This window comes from Prionailurus viverrinus, chromosome B3 (assembly GCF_022837055.1).
Source record: "Prionailurus viverrinus isolate Anna chromosome B3, UM_Priviv_1.0, whole genome shotgun sequence".
Taxonomy (NCBI): Eukaryota; Metazoa; Chordata; class Mammalia; order Carnivora; family Felidae; genus Prionailurus; species Prionailurus viverrinus.
Window position 1 is genome coordinate 88,957,992 of NC_062566.1, and position 13,996 is coordinate 88,971,987.

Consider the following 13,996-nt stretch of genomic DNA (forward strand, 5'->3'; position numbering starts at 1 on the left):
AAAACAATCTCTGAAGTATGTAGCAAGAAATTTTTTAACAAATCAGGTTAACTGAAGCCAACAATGCTATAACTTGCATTTAGTCATGTAACTGGCTGCTCTCCCTATTCTGGGTCCTACCTTTCTTCCCCTAAGACCAGAATCTGCTCTACTGAAATCTCTAGAAAAATTTTTAAAGTAACAACTGCATATTTCAGGATCAGTTTACAGAAGGATTTGATGTTTCTTGGAAAGCTTCATGCATTAATGTTTATTAAGTTCAACTGATTTCCTATGATTATAGCAAAGGTGAAAAACAGAGGTTATACTTTTATATTTGGTTTGCTAATAATGAATTGACCTGTAAAATTTGCTATCCTAATAATGTATTTACATGAAAAATGTCAAAGCAGTTCTTACATGTGTTTTTAATTGTTGTAGTCCTCCCCAAGAAATTCCTCATGGAAACTTGATACGACTGGCTGTGGATGAGTTATTCTGTTCCAGGATTGAACTGTGTGAAGAGAGTGGGTGAGTATATGAGAGACATTTAAGATGAAAGTATTTATGTTTTTTATAAATAAACCTGAACAGATATGGTCTTTGGTGTTAATACTTTATGAAATAGCAACTCACAAGTATTTAGGAAGCCTAACGTTTTTGGAATCTTAACACCTACTGTAGTTTACGCTGCTATTTTATGCTGTGTTGTCATTATCAAATATCACTATATAGAATATTATACTACATTTAATTGATGAATACAAAGCAAATGCCTTTTCTTTTCTTTCCCCACTGCTGAGTAGGTACAATAAAACCTTGGTTAACCGGAACCCAGCTAATCGGACCCTCAATTAACTGGACTTTTTTCTGCATTCCTCATTTAGGACAAAGAGGTAAATGGCAACCAAAAAATTCAACATAGTTAAAAAATTCAAAAGGGGAAGAACATATTCATCCCAGTCGCTTAACAATTTCTATATCTTCAGAAATGTACAATGAGAGTTAATATTTAGAAGGATGATCTTACAGCTAATTAATCACAAGGGAAGAATAAAATACATTCAGTTAATTGTACTTAAGTCCAGAAACTAGACTAATGTATTTTAACAGCAAACACTGAAACACAATGGTTTTCTGATTAACTTTAGTCAGTAACATTTGGGAACCAAAATACTGTGCTCTGAGTATTCCGGTTAATCGAGATTTTACTGTATAATTGTGTATGTTATATTCTGATACACATGCTTAATATGTAATAGTGCTAAGAAAACAGAATTTGTTTCATCCTAATGGCAAAAGGATGCAATTAGGGAATTTTATGTAATATAAAAATGACTGTAAGAGTCATATTATTTACTTCTGCCATTATTCCTTGAAACCAGCTGAGAGAGAAAAAGCAAATGTATCTCTACATAAAAATAAAAGCTTTTATATCAGTTCAAAAGACTACATGTTTTTATAAGCTTAGGAAAAAGATAGCTAGCTTTTCCTGGAGTTTTGCAAGTATATGACTTCTTGTATATAGAATCTCACAGCTGATAAGCTTCTGGGTATAGGTATATAAGATACTATTGTAGCCACACCATTACCCATGCCTAAAATAGATAATTATGCTTATTAGGAAATTAAGTAATAAAGACAATCCAGAAGTGATAAAAGGCAGTTTTGCTTTAAGTGTAATAAATTTCATGCCTATTTTCAATTTTAGATGTGGTGGCTTAAGAGAATTTTCCCAGCGAGTTTTCTGCCATGGGGCACCCCCTTTTGTTGTCTTAAATATGCAGCATTGGAAATCTGAAGATCTAGCATATGTACCATATTACTTGGATTTATCTGATCACAAGTAGGTGTTTTCCTATTCGGTTTATAAAACTAATAAAAAATACATTTATTTTCTATTTTTCTGCTATCCCATCATGATTGTGACTAGCCCTTAAGGTAATATTGTTGAAAAAAATCATAGCTATCTTTTTTTTTTTTAGTGTATTTTTTTAAGTTTATTTATTTTTGAGTGAGAGAGAGAGAGAGAGAGAGCAGAGGAAGGGCAGAGAGTGAATCCCAAGCAGGCTATGAGCTGTCAGAGCCCAATGCCGGGCTTGAATTCATAAACTGTGAGGTCATGACCTGAGCTGAAATCAAGAGTCAGATGCTTAACCTGAACCACCCAGGTATCCCGTAGCTCTCTCTAACTGTGTGTATCCTGAGTAAGATTAGAATCTACTACAGGGAGTCATTCACTGGCAGTGTGCACAGTGGTTGGACTATGGAATAGACAGAATTGAGTTCAAATCCCAGCCCCACCTTTTACAAGCTATGTAACCGTGGGCCAGAACTTAACCAGCTGAAACATCAGTTTCTTATTCTGTAAAACACTGCTGACAGTACCTATCTGGTACATAATTGTGAAGATTTAATGAGATAACACATGTAAAGTGTTTAGGATAGTACCTGACACATAGTAAACAGTAAATACTATTACTTGTATTTCAAGTCAAAGTAGTATATAGTAGGAGGTCATCATTTAAACAAAAAATGTTACTTTCAATATCAGAGATGAAAATATCTGCATTCAAATTAGGACATACAGAGTCTCAACTTCTTGCCTTTGAAAGGCTTTTTGTATGTGTGTTCTCTTATGTAACCAAACAATACAGATTATCGTTAATCTGTTAAAGTGTTTTTTCAAAATTCCTCAATTGTACAATTTTTTAAATTCTTAAATATTTTACTTCAAATTACCAATTATAGCACATGATTTTTACAGATGGATATCATTTTTAGGGACTAGAATGCAAACAATATCGATATTTTTATTCCTTAATTAAGAATTGAAGGAATATTTATCAAAGAACAAAGTATTATCTTTTTTGCTATACTTTGTCTTTTAATTTGCAGGTATTTGTTGGAAGGTGCCACATTATTTAACAAAGAGGAACATCATTATTCTGCAGCTTTCCAGATTGATGGACATTGGATGCACTATGATGGCCTCAGAAATGTGAATTTAATTTTGTTAAATAAACCCCCAGAGTTTCTCCTCTTGTCATCATTGGTTTATATTCGAGCAACAGAGAAATAAATATAGACTGATGCTAAATTAAATTGTTTTCCCTCCTGCCCATGGTCCCCCAGATGAAGGGCTTTTATTTTGTAAATTCTTGGTATCCAAGGAAATAGTTGAACTATACTAGTTTCAGAGGTGTATTTTTCCAGTGTTTAGCCCCAGGTAAATATTATATATACAGAATCTATGCAAAAATGTTTGTATTTGTTTTTTCTATGTCCTGGGTTATTTTTATACAAGCATAACAAGCATACATTATGTTGAAATAAAATGTATCTTGTAGCCTTTGTATTTTTCGTTTATATGTACTCAAAGGATTTTTGCAGTTCTGTCCTTGAATCTAAGAAAATACTTCATCATTTGAATTCTCAATTTTTCTTTTTGGATATTCAAATAAAACCTGGTTACAAGTCAGTATTTCAGTTTATATAAATTGAACAGTTCAAAGTGTATCTGACTATATTTTTTGCCCTACCTCACTAAAATCCAAAGTGCACTGTTGGATCTAGTATGGATTTGAATGTACAACTTATAGATGGCTTAGTCTTTTTTACTTGTTGATTTGCCTAATTTTCCTGCAATAGTTTTTAAAAATACTTTGGTGAGAATATTTTTCTGGGCTTGAATTATTTCTCTATAATGGCAAATTACTTTAACCACTTGCTAAAGTATTATATACCTGCCAGCAAATTTTAAGTGTTAACTAAGCTCCCAAGTTTAATTAAAGTTATTGTTACAAGTAAATTATATAACATAACTAAATGTAATGGAAATCCTCTAATAAAAATCTATTCTGAAGATAAGACAACTATAAAAAAATATTAGGCAACTGGATGTTTACTAATGTTGGATTAACAATAGAAATGTACTTTAAATATATATTTAAGAGAAAACGGTGTCTGGAATATTTTTTGTCCTAGTAAGTCATATTGGCACAGAGAAAAAAATACTTAACATTTTTGGAGTGACAAACTGCTGGCTTCCTTGTAAGTAGTAAACTGATAGCATGAGGGTTTGATTTGCAATATAAATCACAAGAATTTTGTAATTATCAGAAATTATGTTTGTTTTCAAAGACCCTAAGATCTCTCTTCCTATTACAGTTTTAAGGGAAAAAATTAAGTATTATTCTCAAGGGAAAATACTTTTTGAAATTTATTATTATTCACTTTAGTGTTTAATTTCAGTAAACAGTCTATCTTAGATTTTGGGTTGGGATTGAGTGTAGTATATTTGGAGATTTCTACATGATAACACAGTTCACTGCCATATACCAAATTTAATTCAACAAATTAAGTCAGTCTTACATTGGCTTGGTGCCATGTTGAAGTAGCTTACAGAAGAATTACTAAATGTGAGTGCAATGTTGCTGAGAATGCCTCACTTTGAGCAAACTGTGAAAATTGCATCTTGTGCAAGATAAAAAAAAATAGCAATTTATTTTACAAAAAAAATCTACGCTAGAGTTTATTTAAATAGTCCCCACCATGTATTTAAATAGGATTTTATTTACAGCAGACGTTTGTGGGGACACCTTATTGCATGAATCAAAGTATACAACAACACAAATATTAGCATATACATAAGTGGTTCATTAACATAATTATTCCTAATGCAGATTATTCTTTTAAGAATTGCACTTTATTTGGAACAATACTAATTTATCACAAAACAATGACTTACCTACCTCACAGGGTTGTTGTGAGGATTAAGATGTTTGTTAAAATCTTGACTACCTTGAACATGCTAATAAAGATATATTTTTTCTACCTCTTTCATATACAGCAAGTCTCCCAGATTCTCTTTACTAATGAAGTTTTTAGATATCTTTTTTAAGTTATTTATTTGGGTAGTTGCTCCTATCAGTAACAGACTTGATGTGTAATAGAATTTAAGTATGCCTTCTGGACCTCAAGATAGTTGGATTTTAAGGATAATAAGTAGTTTATTGTAGTTTATTGTTACAGTAGTGGTTGGTTGGTAGAAAGAAGCAATTATCCCCTGCTGACCAAATAGTAGAAAATGGGTGAAAAATAATTAAATGGCATTTTCTGTAGAATGTGAAGGTGAAGGTATGGAAAATTCTTTATAACCTGAAACATCCTTAGAAAAATCATAATACAGGGGGGCACCTGGGTGGCTCATTCAGTCATCTGTCCGACTCTTGATCTCAGTTCAGGTCATGATCCCATGAAGTGGGAATGAGCCCCAGGTTGGGCTCTGTGCTGGCAATGTAGAGCCTACTTGGGATTCTCTCTGCCCCTCCCCCACATTCTCTCTCTCTCTCTCTCTCTCTCTCTCTCTCTCTCCCTCTCTCAAAAATAAAATTTAAAAAATCAGAATACAGGGGCAACTGGGTTGGCACAGTTGGTTAAATGTCCGACTTCAGCTCAGGACATGATCTCACAGTTTGAGTTCAAGCCCTGCGTTGGGCTCTCTGCTGTCATCACAGAGCCAACTTTGGATCCTCTGTCCTCCTCTCTTTGCCACTCCCTGCTTGCTCTCTCTCAAAAATAAACATTAAGGAAAAAAGAAAAATCGGAATACTGAAGCAGGGGGCAGTGAAAGATAGGAAATAATACATTTTTAAATGCCAAAATCCATAACGATACTTACGGGAAGAGCAAAAATGATTTTAAAACCCCAGCCTATGTCAAAGGGGGATAAGGTACAAACAAAGCAAATTTAAGGAATAATGTCCAAGTTCTTTGCAGCAAAAGAAACCTTTTACCCCCAATTTAGCAAATAATCTTATATTTATCCTTCAAATATTATTAGGGTTGATTTAATATCTGAGGCATTGTCACTGGATCTGATCCAACCAATGAGGATAAACTAAAGATAACTACCACAGGCATGCTTATTAGGGTGACTCCCATGTTCCATTTCCTTCTTAGAGTATGAACAAACAACTAAGCTATATAAGCAGATAACTCCTATGACACAAAAAGCTATACATGAGCATATCAACAGTTTAGTTTTATAATTAAATGATTAAATGATATTTAATTATTTGAAAATAATTGTAGTGTGCTATAGGCATAAAGGGTAAGCAGTTCATGCAAAAATGACTGCAATTATTGCTGCTGAATTACAGCCAAAGCAAACATTTATATTCCCATTTTCCTTTGTCAATGCTCTAACATTTAAAAGCACCAAAATTTTCTGCCTTAAAAGCTACAATCACACAGCTTTTGAAATTCATTGCAATGACTTGATGCCTTACTAACAGGGGTTCCTACCCACCCAACTGGCCCCAGGGTTCACTATCTGGTCATGTAGACAGCCTAAAATTTAATTTGATCCCAAAGAAAACAACATTTGACTCTTACCTTAAGTTGAGGAGGAAGATAATGGGGAGGCCTCTGGAGCTAGGTGATTTCTTTACATGCTGATTTCTACCAAGAATGTGTATTATATTATTTACCCTCAGTGAGAAATCAGTTCCATAGTCCATCCATTGTTTTCTCAGTGACATCTTCTGCAAGGTATCAAGAGGACTATCACTTGAAAAAGTGAGCTTCCCCAGCAGGACCCTCAAAAATGATGTGGAATGGAAGAGCAGCTTGGAGAGCAAACGTGGAGACAAGTTAGCCATAATAGTTTGTATGCTTATTTACAGTTTCATGACTTGCTTGTTTTCCCTTTGAATTTTGCAAAGTCTCATTTTTAATATGATTATAAAAATAATACATAAGCCAATTTAAAAATCAGTAAATCCAAAAAAGAATAAAGAAAAAAATGATCATCCATGATTTCTCCACCCAGTGATCATTAGTTCACACTAGTAAAGCCTTTTTGAAAAGTCCAGCGTAGCTTCATAGTACTAAAGAGAATCAAGAGCCAGGGAGTTAGGGCTTTGAAGAAGTGTATGCTTCTGGGGGCCAGCATAGTGGTAAGACAAGTTATCGACATGAGAGGAAAGTAAAGACTCTGAAGAAAAGTGCTGTGGCCACCTGTTCAGACGTTTCTTCCTGCCTGAACACATGCCTTTAGAAGCTTTCATCTTCCCAAACCTTCAAGAACTAATTATTTTATTTTATGGAGGATGTCATTTCTCTACACTCCTCTACCAACATCTCACAACTAGTATCCCAGGTGCTAGAGTCAGGAAGCAAGGCCCTGGTGATATAAATTATCCCGAAACAGATACAGCTAAACAGATTTTGTTTCTCTGTTAATCTAATGGTATAACAAAGAAAGATTAAAATAGACTGGGCATAATTAGCTTGCTTTAAGGGTAGAGTAGGAAGAAAGCATAGCGAGGGAGTTTGTGAAAAGCAGGCACAATAAATAGTTCTGCATCCCCAACATTTGGGAATTTTAGGTCAGAAAAAAAGAAGAGGAAAGGAGGCAGCAGAAAGCACAGAAAAGCTGACTTGTGCTCAGCTCAAGGAGAGACCAGGTTAAGGTTTGGAGAGCATAACTGGCTGGCTAGAGAAGTTTTTACCCGAGCAGGCTAAGGTTGATTTAGGGGCTACAAGCTACAACAAGTTAATAACAGACATTCTTTGCAGCATTTATATAATACATACATACTATCTACTATTTGCTAGTTGAATTGGGTACTATTTATGCCCTGGAGGCAAGTACATGTCTAGAAAAAGGGAAGGATGAGTGAATCGATGATGACTGTATAGAAGGAAGTGCTATGGCAGGGGCAGTACCTCAGGCTTACAGAGAGAGTACAGAGGAAGGGTAGCTCTACATGATATCTGCTGTGAGGTCTTTGAAACGGACCTTCCACAGTTGCCTGCCTAGCATCCCTGGAGGAGGTTTGTAGAGGAAAAAGACTAAGGATTGCCTAACTTGTGCTTCCAAGGGTAATTGTGAGGTCTCATTATCTCTGCCTCTACCTTCAAAGCCTAACCACCTTTAATCTCCATTAGAAAGCTATAAATCCTAAAATTAAAAAGAAAACAAATTTCAAACATCATCAAGTTTAAAAAGGAATTTATTGTAGCTAAAGTATTCCATGGGATTAATAATGTCAAATATTTTCTACTTCTGGTAGAAGGGAAGAGACTTGAGGAAACTGAGAGAACCATTGGGACTGGTCTTCTTTCAATACCTGGGGAATCAGCTGTCAACTGGACTTATGGAGGGACGGGGGGGGGGGGGGGGGGGGGGGGGGGGGGGTCATTCCCAACTCCTGCAGTTTTTCTACATCAACACGAGGGGGCAGAAGCTCCTCAGTATGGAACGTGAGAAACCGAGAGAAAGAACCATACCTGAAATTTTTGGCCTTAAAGTATTAACCTACTTTACAATTTGGGTGAAGGAAATCCAGTTTTCCTTTTTTTCTGTGACACTGTACACATTCATTTAAAATAACTTTTTTAATGTTTATTTTTAAGAGAGAGAGAGCCAGAGAGAGACTGGGGCGAGAGAGGGGGAGGGGGAGGGGGAGGTAGACAGAAGCAGAGACACAGAATCTGAAGCAGGCTCCAGGCTCTGAGCTCTCAGCACAGAGCTTGATGTGGGGCTCTAACCCACAAACCATGAGATCGTGACCCGAGCCGAAGTCGGTCACTTAACCAACTGAGCCACCCAGGCCCCCTGGCACTGTACACATTCACAGCTTGGGGATAACATCTTTGATGAGGCTGGCTATACTCTGCCAACAATACCCCAGCTCAAATAATATTTGCAAATTGACTCCCAGGTTTCGTCATCTACTTCCTCAACTCCTGTAGTTTCCACACTCCCCTCCACTTTCTTCACCTCTTTTTTTGGAAAGGATTAGGAACACCTGTCCCTAAAGAGCTTACAGAAATGCCAGAAGACCTGATTCAGAATTGACATTTTTCACCCGAGAGAAAGTTCATTGAATTGTAGGCTTTCGGGTGAATCTCATATGATCACATTACCACTGGACCATCTCTATTTTTTTTTTTAAGTTTATTTATTTTTGAAAGAGAGAATGTGTGAGTGGAGAAGGGGTAGAGAGAGGGAAAGAGAGAGAATCCCAAGCAGGCTCCACACTGTCAGCACAGAGCCCAATGTAGGGCTTAAACACACAAACCATGAGATCATAACCTGAGCCAAAGTCGGACACTTAACCAACTGAACCACCCAGGCGCCTTGGATCATCCCTATTATTATCAGTTCTCAATTACTAATTTTTCATGCTGTCAAGGAGAGAGAGGTAAGAGTATACCTGTTAAACACCTAGACTCTGAAGCAGATTGCCTGGGTTCATACTTGGATTCTGGTTGTGTGGCATCGGGCCTGTTATTTAACCCCTCTGTTCCCGAGTTTCCCTACTGTAAGATGGAGATAATAATAGAATATATCTCACAGGGTTGTGGGAGGATTTAATGATTATGATTAGAACTTAGTGCCTGGCAGAGAGTAAGCACCATGAAAGTATTATCTACCATTATTCTTGATTCCTCTTTCTATATTTTATTAAGAAATGAAATTAGTAGATATGTAGTGCTACTGCAGAAAATGAACTAACATCTGTATGAATATCTCAAGTTTGTTGCTGAAAATAATTGCTGGTATTTCTGTGGCAATTAAGCTCATGGAAAAAAAATTATACTATTAAAAGAGTAAAAGAATGTTAAATTCATGAATTAGTTTGAAATGCAAAAACAAAGGAAAAGTACAAATGTTGGAGGAAAGTAAATAGTTTAAATTTCCTCGATACTAAATAATACCTATGAAATATCACATCTTATTTCTGCTCAAAACCATTTATCCACCAGGTACTGTCCAAAATAGTTTATCTGCCATTGGCTCTAAAAGTTTTTGAGACATAGTCCTCTATTCATTGGGAACCACCTACTCTCTTAGATTCTAACACCCCTGCCTATATAAACTTCCAACTCTTAACTGGCCTCATTGGCACAGTAGGCAGCATGTCACTCTCAAACTATTAACCCTCCTTAGGGGACACACAAGAATATCCTTTAAAAGACTTTCTTCCTGATTGGGATGACAAAAGTGATTGGTCTATCCCTATGTAGATCTTGCCATACTTAGTAAGGGATTTAAAGATTTTCATATACTTGAAAAATAAGAAGCTTCCTTTCTTTCATTATATTTTAATGTTATACATAATTTGAGCCGAAAAGAACCTGAGGCCAATAAGACCATTGGTAGGTAAATTAATAAAACAGCATATGAGATACTCTTGTCTATTGTTGATGGGAATGCAAAATGCAACCTCTTAGAAGAATTGAGAAGTTTATGGACTGAATGTTTCTGTCTCCCTAGCGCTCATATACTGAACCCCTATCTCTTCCTTGTAATGGTATTATAAATTGGGGCCTTTGGGAGGTGATTATGATTAGATGAAGTCCCGAAGATGGAGCCCTCATGAACAGGATTAGTGTCCTTAACAAAAGTCATGAGAGAGCTTGATTCCTCTCTACTCTCCGCCATGTGAAGATACAATGAGAAGTGGGCAGATTGCAACCCTGAAGAGGGTCTGACCAGAACCCACCATGCTGGCACCCTGATCTTGGACTTCTAACCTCCAGAACTGTCAGAAATAAAGTTCTGTTATTTATAAGCCACCCAGCCTACAGCATTTTGTTGTAACAGCCTGAAGTAACTAAAGCAGGCAAAATTATATATCATTCATCTATGCTTTGGCTCAGCAATTCCACTTCTAAAAATCTATGCCCCAAAACACACAATGACAAATGCACAAGGACATTTTTCATTGTGACATTATTTAAAAGTGCAAAAGTCTGGCAACAACCCAATGACCATCAGCAGGAGACTACTTCAAAGTTCTGTAGTATATCCACACAGTAAGGTACTAAGCAATTGTAAAAAAAAGATTAGGAATTATCTCCATACATTGATATGGAATCTTCAGAATATATTAAGTAAAAAAAAAAAAATGTTGAAAATATACTATCTTTTTTGTTAAGGAAATAGGGAAAGGGGTATATTTATTTTTCAATGAAACCAACACCTAATAAAAATGATTACCTATAGAGGAATAAAAATGAACAGGGTGGAAAATATGGAAATGCAGACAAAACTTCTGGGAATGCATCATCTCATATAGTTTCAACTTCAGGATCAAATAAATATTTTATGTAATTAGAAAATAAAATTACATCCAAATATATATACCTAAATATTAAAACCTGAATTTGAGTAACTTAACTGTATACCAATCAATCATGCTTTACTCAAATAAAAATATTTTATTTAACTCTAAAAACATTGCTTTTAGGAGCACCTGGGTGGCTGAGTTGGTTAAGCATCTGACTCTTGATTTCAGTTCTGGTCATGATCTCTAAGTTCATGAGTTTAAGCCCCACTTCAGGTCCTGCTCTAAGAGCACAAAGCCCACTTGGGATTCTTTCCTTTCTCCCTGCCCCCCTGCTTACGCTCTCCTTCCCTCTCTTGAAATAAATAAAGTTAAAAAACGTTAAAAATGTTTTTTAAGTAAGCTCCAGGCCCACATGGGGCTTAAACTCCCAACCCCGAAATCAAGAGTCACATGGTCTACCAACTGAGCTGGCCAGGCACTCCTAAAAGCAGTGCTTTTAACGTTTACCCTTGTGAAATATATCCTAAGGTCAAAAGAGAATCACAGGGACTCTTAACTGCATTCGCTGGCCCTATTTATGCCAGCACTGTTATTTTAAAACTATTGTTAAGTGTGTTTAAGATAAATCAAATAGGTAATTATGCTAATGTTGACAGAAACCAAGATTTTCAGGCTAAGAAAAACATTAAAATCCAAGAATTTAAATAAAATCCCTTTTCTCTCTTTTGAAATAAAAAAAGGAAGCATTTCCTGACTCTACCTATTGAATAGCCTATAAACAACAACTGAGTAGCAGAAAGTACCACCAGCACAACACTGGGATCTAAAATACCACTTCCCAGCAAAAAAGTGCCAGGGACCCTTGACGAAATGGCTGGTTCTAGATCTGAGGAAGAAAATGTGGAAGAGCCAAACCACAATGATGTTTCAATTTGATACCTGAACTGTGGTTACATTAAGAGAAGGAATATCCTGGGGCGCCTGGGTGGCGCAGTCGGTTAGGCTTCCGACTTCAGCCAGGTCATGATCTCGCGGTCCGTGAGTTCGAGCCCCGCGTCGGGCTCTGGGCTGATGGCTCAGAGCCTGGAGCCTGGAGCCTGTTTCCGATTCTGTGTCTCCCTCTCTCTCTGCCCCTCCCCCGTTCATGCTCTGTCTCTCTCTGTCCCAAAAATAAATAAACGTTGAAAAAAAAAATTAAAAAAAAAAAAAAAAGAGAAGGAATATCCTTATTCCTAGGACATACATGCTGAAGTATTAAGGGATAAAAGAACATAATGTGTGGTGTCTACTTTTGAATCGTTCGAAACAATAAAAGAAAGGTGATAAAACAAGTGTGGCAAAATGGTAAAAAAACTGGTGAACTTTGGAAAAGGTATTTCAGAGTTCTATTATTCTTACAACTTCTCTATAAGTTTGACATCGTTTAAAATCATGTCAAAATAATTTTAATAAAATTTTTTAAAAGCAAGATTTTCAGTGGAACTTAATGGAGGTATCCACTGGACTAAGGCCTATTAATTGAAACACACATATTGAAATGAATATATAAAACATGGTAAGTTCATGATACTTGATCACCTTTAGAGGTTTCTAGGACATCAATTCATTAAAGATTGAAAAGGAAATGAATCAAATATTTCCCCCAACCTTTCCTTATAGGCCTTATCTCAGGGTAACCAAATACGTGATAAGGAAGTGTTTTCCTTTATAGGATTCCAACTAATAAATGCAGGAAAAAAAATGACAGAGAATCACTGTTTTGCAACTTAACATAATAATGGATCTGGCAGGGGCACCTGGGTGGCTCAGTCGGTTTGGCATCCAACTTCATGTCAGGTCATGATCTCGCGGTTTGTGAGTTCGAGCCTTGCATCAGGCTCTGTGCTGACAGCTCATAGCCTGGAGCCTGCTTCAGATTCTGTGTCTCCTTCTCTCTCTACCCCTCCCCCACTTGTGCTCTGTCTCTATCAAAAATAAATGTAAAAAAAAAAATAAAAAGAAAAAATAATGGATCTGGCAGTAGTTGTTAGTTGTTAATAGCTGCAAAAAACAATCAAGTGAAGAATTTGATGGGGAACTTGATAATGGAGGGGTCAGGTTGACAAGGCCTAAATGAAAGCCATGATTAACATTAGCATCACTAATAGTGGGATAACCAGACATAATGTACCTCAGATGCAATGTAATAGGAAGAATACGCATCAACTACACTTACCAAAAAAAAAAAAAGAAGGGAAAGAAGGGAGGAAGGGTGGGAGGAAGGGAGAAGGGAGGAAGGAAGGTATGGAATGGGGAAGAAGAAAAAAAGGACCTGAATTTAATCAAGACTCTATGGTCAACTATGAGAAATTTGAAGACTAAGACAATAGCTAAACAATACCACAAAAAGCAATTAGACAAATCTAGAATGTGGGACAAGCTACTAGACAAATGATCTCATTTGTTCACAAGTATATGGCATGAAAAGGGAGAGTGGCACAGTGACTGGTAGAGGTTGAAAGGGACTCAAGAGCTAACAGTCAAATGCAAAGTACAAACCTTTAGATCCTGCCTCAACCGACAACAACAAAAAAATCAGATCAGGGAAATCTGAATATAGATTGTGTACTAAGTATTACAGCAGTATTAAATTTTTAAGTGAGATTATTATCAATGTAATTGCTTAGAGAATGAAAATTTTAAGTGTCCACTATCATTTAGAGATGCAGTCTCAGTTCTTTATCAGTCATATTGCATGTCTGGGATTCTCTTTAAAAATATTCCATAAAAGGGCGCCTGGGTGGCGCAGTCGGTTGAGCGTCCGACTTCAGCCAGGTCACGATCTCCCGGTCTGTGAGTTCGAGCCCCGCGTCGGGCTCTGGGCTGATGGCTCAGAGCCTGGAGCCTGTTTCCGATTCTGTGTCTCCCTCTCTCTCTGCCCCTCGCCCGTT

The 13,996-nt window shown here is 36.5% G+C and overlaps 1 protein-coding gene across 2 annotated transcripts in view; it reads left to right on the forward strand.

The window, feature by feature from the left end:
* The window catches only part of CB3H14orf28 (chromosome B3 C14orf28 homolog), a 16,393-nt gene extending 5,108 nt beyond the window's left edge, over positions 1-11,285 (forward strand). The window contains exons 3-6 of one of the 2 annotated variants that reach the window (XR_007153409.1): positions 421-510; positions 1,691-1,825; positions 2,878-4,148; positions 11,275-11,285. Coding sequence is in view for 1 of the 2 variants with exons in the window: in XM_047864599.1 (XP_047720555.1) it covers positions 421-510; positions 1,691-1,825; positions 2,878-3,061 (409 nt within the window). In the remaining variant the exon portion in view is untranslated. Of the gene's footprint in view, positions 1-420; positions 511-1,690; positions 1,826-2,877; positions 4,835-11,274 lie in introns of those variants that run through there. The other variant, XM_047864599.1, reaches the window with a different exon arrangement.
* Positions 11,286-13,996: the final 2,711 nt, after the last annotated feature.